The sequence below is a fragment of the Gavialis gangeticus genome, unplaced genomic scaffold, assembly GCF_001723915.1.
Source record: "Gavialis gangeticus isolate Ggan-Ray unplaced genomic scaffold, GavGan_comp1, whole genome shotgun sequence".
Lineage (NCBI taxonomy): Eukaryota > Metazoa > Chordata > Crocodylia > Gavialidae > Gavialis > Gavialis gangeticus.
Genome location: NW_017728995.1, coordinates 17,618,122 through 17,623,796, shown reverse-complemented (window position 1 = coordinate 17,623,796; position 5,675 = coordinate 17,618,122). Strand labels below are relative to the sequence as shown.

At 45.1% G+C, this 5,675-nt stretch overlaps 2 protein-coding genes across 7 annotated transcripts in view; one reads left to right on the top strand and one right to left on the bottom strand.

Moving 5' to 3' along the window:
* The window catches only part of PHC3 (polyhomeotic homolog 3), a 189,075-nt gene that overhangs the window by 38,339 nt on the left and 145,061 nt on the right, over positions 1–5,675 (top strand). The gene's annotated exons all lie outside the window — the stretch shown is intronic.
* LOC109287972 (A-kinase anchor protein 4-like) overlaps positions 3,624–5,675 on the bottom strand; it is a 9,419-nt gene continuing 7,367 nt past the window's right edge. The window contains exon 2 of the mRNA XM_019503286.1: positions 3,624–4,930. Coding sequence (XP_019358831.1) covers positions 4,083–4,930 — 848 coding nt within the window. The 3' untranslated portion in view covers positions 3,624–4,082. The remainder of the gene's footprint in view (positions 4,931–5,675) is intronic.

Below are 5,675 nucleotides of genomic sequence, written 5' to 3'. Positions count from 1 at the left end.
CATGTCCTTCTGCTGGAGGTCCTGTGGCCTCCAGTCCATCCCTTTTAGCCAAATCCTTTCCTCTGGTTATAAAACAGAAATAAATGAGCACAACTAAAAGACATGCATCCCGCATTCACAGAGCTTGCCTCCCACAAACTATAACTCCTAGGGTTAAACTTGTCTCGCCTCTATAGATAGCCTCTTTTCCCTGGGTACTGTTTCCCTGTGAGAGCAGTTTTCCGTGCAGCCTCCAGGGCCCGATTGCCCTCTCAGGCTCAGGGACAGTGCTTCTGTGCACCTTTTAGTCACCTGGCTTCCTCTCCAGGCCACGCACAGGAGCCTTTGATCCCTTAATAAAGATTCCATTTGCTTCCTGCTGCTCCCTCCTCCCTAAAGTGACCGGAGCCCTGGCTCCCTGGTACAGGTTCCCCTTGCCTGCACCAGTGGCTTCAACCCCAGTTCCTTCACAAATATGTCTCACAGTTCTCTCCTGCCTGCTGGCTACCAGAGCTCCCCCCATCCTGTGGGCTGCTTTGGCACAGGCTATAAGAATCATCCTTCTCCCTTGTGCCTGAGTAACAGGGTTTGGGTTTGCTGTTACATTTCTGCCTGCCTTTTCTTTCTTTGCAGGGGGAGAATGATTGATTTACTGCTCCTTCTACTATGTATCCAGGAGAAAAAAAATCTGCCTTCAGATTTTGGTTCTTGGAATAACGCTCAACACTGAAACCGAATGCTCCACCAAGCCAGCCCTGTATGCTGGCTCTGGTGTGTCGTCCCAATCCAGGCCACACATCAGCTGTCATCTGAACCCTGGGACCCAATGAGTTAGACACTCCTGAGAGAGAGCATTTCCTTTAGTTCTCAAGTGACGTGCTGAGGTTCTGTTGCTTTACACAGTCTTACGGCTTTCTGGCAACGGAACATTACCAGCATCCATTCCTCTAAGCAAGACATTTTTTAGAAAGTTGGGGGCAAGAAGGTATTTGTCTTGCTGTTGTCCAAAAACATTTTCAGAGTGTTTGAATCTACATGATTCCCATTATTTTCTGTGGTAATTTTTAAGGATTTGGAAAAGAGAAGTCAAAACTTGTATTTGTACCTTTCAGAACATTATGGCACAACTTTCATGAAAGAATCTACAATCCTCAGTGTTCTCTTCCCAGTGTTTCACAACATTTAAAAGACACTGTCATTTGTACTTTATTTATTTTAGGCCGGAATTACTCCTTTCATGGCAGGAAGGTGTTAAATATTGGGAAGAAAAAGTTTTAAGGGCATTGGAAAAGATGTTTGGGATTGCTATAGAGGAAGGTGGAATTGTGAAATAGTCGAGGGAGGAGTGGAATTGAAGTGTGCGTAAATGAAACCCAGCTACCTATAAGTAATGATATCTATTTTCACAATGAAGATCTTATTTGTACTAGTTCTGTGCCACGCCAACATACGTGTTCCTTTTTATGCTCTGCTTGGGAGTAGGAACTGTTGTCTTCCTGTGTATTTGGAACACAATTTTGGTATTACAGCAACCTACGTAAGGATAATTAATCAAGACAGTTTGTTATGCACGGCTAGTTTCTTTCCAATATATTGGCAGTTAAGCAAATGTTGATAATTTTGAAAAAGGTGGAAGCAAAACTTGTATGCCAGGTTTAATCTAGGTGGCTTTCTATTAAATGATATCCATATTGCATGGTTATACAAAATGAACTCTAGTCCTAAGGAAATGTTTGGTTTTGGCATAGAAAAAAGTCTTTAAAGTGGGGAATTTTTACAGGAGATAATCGGGGTAGAAAAACAATATTTAGAAAGTACTGTATCAAGTGAAAAATTTAATTCTGGCCATGATGGATTATAAACAAAACAATGCAGTATTTTTAAAACATTTCCAGCTTGTGAAATGTACTGTTGAGTAGTGAGCTATTTTCTGCATCTTCTCATTTCTGCTTTCCTTTCACTTTCCCATATATTTCTAAGTTCTGTTTTTGAGGAGTTTGACAATGTATAATCTGTACTAAAATCATAAACTTGAAATTTGACTTGCCAGGTTAATTGGGAAGTTTACTGTGAATGGATCTGTCCTAGCTCACACAGGTTCTAGACTTTCATCTGTTCAAATAAGGGACTTGGAGCCCTTATGTTTGAAGATATTTGCTCCTAGCTTTGCGAATTGGCACTGATGTGAAATTAATATGACTATTGTTAGCTTCGCTATTATTCAGACTACAGCTGTAAAATTGGGAAGCATTATATTAGTTTCATATAGGTAAGGTTTGAGAGAACTGAGACTGGGTGCACAGGTGTTTTTGTTTTTGTTTTGTTTTGTTTTTCTTCAGTGGGAAGGAGGTGTTTTTTTTAATACATAGGAAGAAAGGGAAGGAGCATTTTGCCTTGTACTTTGGAAAAGCTAATAGGCTCTGAAAAGGAGATGGCACAGCTCCTTTTCTGTCCCTTAGAAGGGATGGACTTTCAAAATTATCTGGGCTAAGGGCTGTACCAGGGTGGGACCCAGGTGTTGTACTCTCAACAGGTGTGTTTGCCCCTGTTTTGATATCCCGCCTGCCATGAATTAGTGTTAAATTAAAAAGATATCAGGAGGTGGTACCTGACTGTTAGAGGGGGGTTTGTTGAGAAGGGCACAGGTCTTGTTGTCTGGGCACCTTGTGTGGGGCTGCACCTGCCCTACATCCAACCCCTTTCCACTAAAGTGTTTCTGTGCTGTGCTTGAGGTAGACGCCTGGACCTCTAGGCATCACCCTTCATGTAATGGAGGAGAAGGTCTGGCTTTAAAAGAAAAACAGAAGGGTCTGGGGCTGACATGGGCTGACCCAGCCCTGTGACCTTGGCACGTGTCTACTGCCAATGATGTCTGTGTTACATCAGCATTACTAAAGAAATATATAAGGGTGTCTGCTGTCTGTTTGTAGGCCGTGCACTTCAGACTTACAGTTTATGTACACCTTTTTTCTGGGTGACTAGGCTCTTTGGGGAATACTCCGTAGTCCCAGCCTTGATTCATAAAGTAGGTCTGTCCCAGACCCACTCCTGGTAGCTGGGGCCACTGACACCCTTACTGTTACCTGGTCTCCAGCATCCACCAAGCGGCCCGTTTCCTACTGTTGGAGCCAGTGGCTGGCTGGTTGTGAGCAAAGTGTCTGGCTTCTGTGGAGGCAAGCAGCAAGGCTTGCTACCTACACCAGCACCTCCCATTCCTTGGGGTTGGCGCTGCCCGATGATGGAAGTTCCAGGGAGACCGGAGCTACACCGGACCTCTGTCCGCCCCCATGTACCCTGCAGCTGTGACCAGGTGCTGAGAGCGTCTGCGGGGCCCATCGTTGGCTAAAGCTGCAGCCTCCCAGTCTAGGTGGCACTGGGCACGCTGGCCACTTACTCCTGGCCTCAGCGGGGCTCAGGCCAGGTAGAGACTGGCTTGCTTCTCCTGGCTGTGCCTGGGGGACAGGGATGCAGAGTGTGCGTCTCCTGCCACTTCCTAGTCCTACCGGGGTGGAAAGCATGCCAGGGAGTGTGCTGCCTACCCTTGTGCTCATTGCTGGCTGCCAGGAGGGCCTGGGATTTCATGGACCATGAAGCATCCCAGCAGTCATCACCCCAGTGAGTGTGGGGATGGCCCGGGTCCCTGCTACACACCTACTAGGTAGAGGTGGATGTGGAAAAAATCTCAAAGCAGTGTTCAAAGACTGTACCGTCACAAAATCACAATGCCTGTCCTTTCCTAGGAAGTCTTTTGACCTAGGGTGGAGTCATCCTAGTCCCTCACTTATGCCTCCTATCTGTTTATCCTTCTAATCCCACAATGCAGATTTTCATATATACCTGTTTGGTAACAGGTTTATTCCTCTAACTAGTAGTTGCATAGTTATTTTTTTCAGCTCTGCTGAAATGCTTAATAAAGTAGTCCTTTCTTTTTTTTTCTTTTTTTTTTTTTATTGATGATCTTGCCCAGCTTGTGTATGACAGCCTATTGAATTCAATGGAGAGCTGTCTCTTGCAAACATGTGTTTGTTGTGCCAGAAGAGAGCTGGTTTGGGGACTTTGGCTGGGTCAGAGTGACTTTCGAGGGAGGGAGAGTCAGTGCGTTCTTAGAGGTTATTGATCAACCAGTCCAGTAGTCCACAGCGAGTTACATTTCCCACAGCGGCATCAAACTGTTGTTTTTCTAAGTACCTCATCACTTCCTGGAGAATATCCCCCACGCTGTAGCCCTTCTTGGTCACTTTTTCGGCTAGCAAAGGAAGCTTCTTCAGATCCTCCTCATTTCCATGCATAAATGACAGATTTGGCACATTGTACTGGGAAGCAACCACCCACTGGAGGATGGCCTGAAGCTCTTTGTTTTGTGAGTTGTTGTTGGCATTCTGGTTGGTCACTATCACTTGAGAACCCGAGGATGAATCTGTAAGTGGGTTACCGTTCTGTTTTGGTAGGGAAGCTAAAATGGGTGTTCCTTGAGCTTTTGCAGATGAGGTATCAAATGCACTGGGTTCCTCTGACGAGTCACCTATAGCTAAGTCAGTGCCACTTCCTTTGACCATGAAGAGACACAGCTTCATTGCAGTTTCCACCAGTTGGTCAATAAATTGCTTATTGACCTGATCCATGTTGTCGGACTGCTCCATGGCTGAATTAGGATGATTGGCTACGACCTGTTTGCCAGGCTCCCATTCGCTGGCAGGGGTATGCTTTAAGCTCTTGTTTGTTTCGCTGGAGCTGTCTTCACTATTGAATCCAGCTTCGTGCAAGACCTTCTGTATGATGGACAAGAGGATACTTGATATGTCTCCCATCTGGGAGTTGAGGTGCTGTTGGTAATCGTTCCTTGTCCCTGCCGGCCTCGACCCAGAAGCCTCCGCAAGGGACTTGGAACTTTGGCTGTTCCCAGCCTTTTCGAAATGTGCATCGCGGGAGACATACCCAAACGAAGCGGCACCTGATTCACTACACTCTTTGCCTGTTGTTTTGCTTGTCTGTTGTAATAGGTGCTGTTGTATTAATGTTAAGGAAGTCAAAATGAGGTCTTTTGCTAGGGATTCTGTTGAGTTGCTGGTTGTTCCTGGATTATTTCCTTGACTCCCTTTTGCCTTGAGTATGTGCTCGCTTACTTTCTCAGCACAGGTCTGCATCATTGGATTAGCTTTTACCTTATCTTTCCCATGGGTTTGACTTTTCATTGCTGCAAACTGCATGCTTTGAGACTTTGAGTCTGGGAACCCTGCTTTCAGTATGGTATATGCTAGACTTTGAGTCCTGGACTTCTCTGGCTCTGATAAAAGGACATTATAAAGCCTTCTTACCATAGCTTCCAAAATTTCAGTTGACTTCTGGCTTCCCATACTGAATAGATTTTTCTTCACTGTGGCAACAAAGCCAGAGTCTGTCATGAGCTCACCTGTAACACGATGCAGATTTTTCATTGCTGAATCTATCAAGTCTGATATAACATCTCTGGCGTGTTTGAGAACTACTTTCTTCAAAACCAGGCAAGCTGGAACGTGCTTGTTGCCCGTCTTTTCAACTTTCATGGTCTGCAAGAATGAGAACACCATGTCTGAAGCAACCTTGTTTGCATAAACCATTAGCCCTTTGCTGACAGAAGTACCTGAATCATCTTGCCTGGAGTTTTTGTTCTGCTGACACAGTTGCATATTTGAAGATGTTTCTCCTTCATTGCAGCC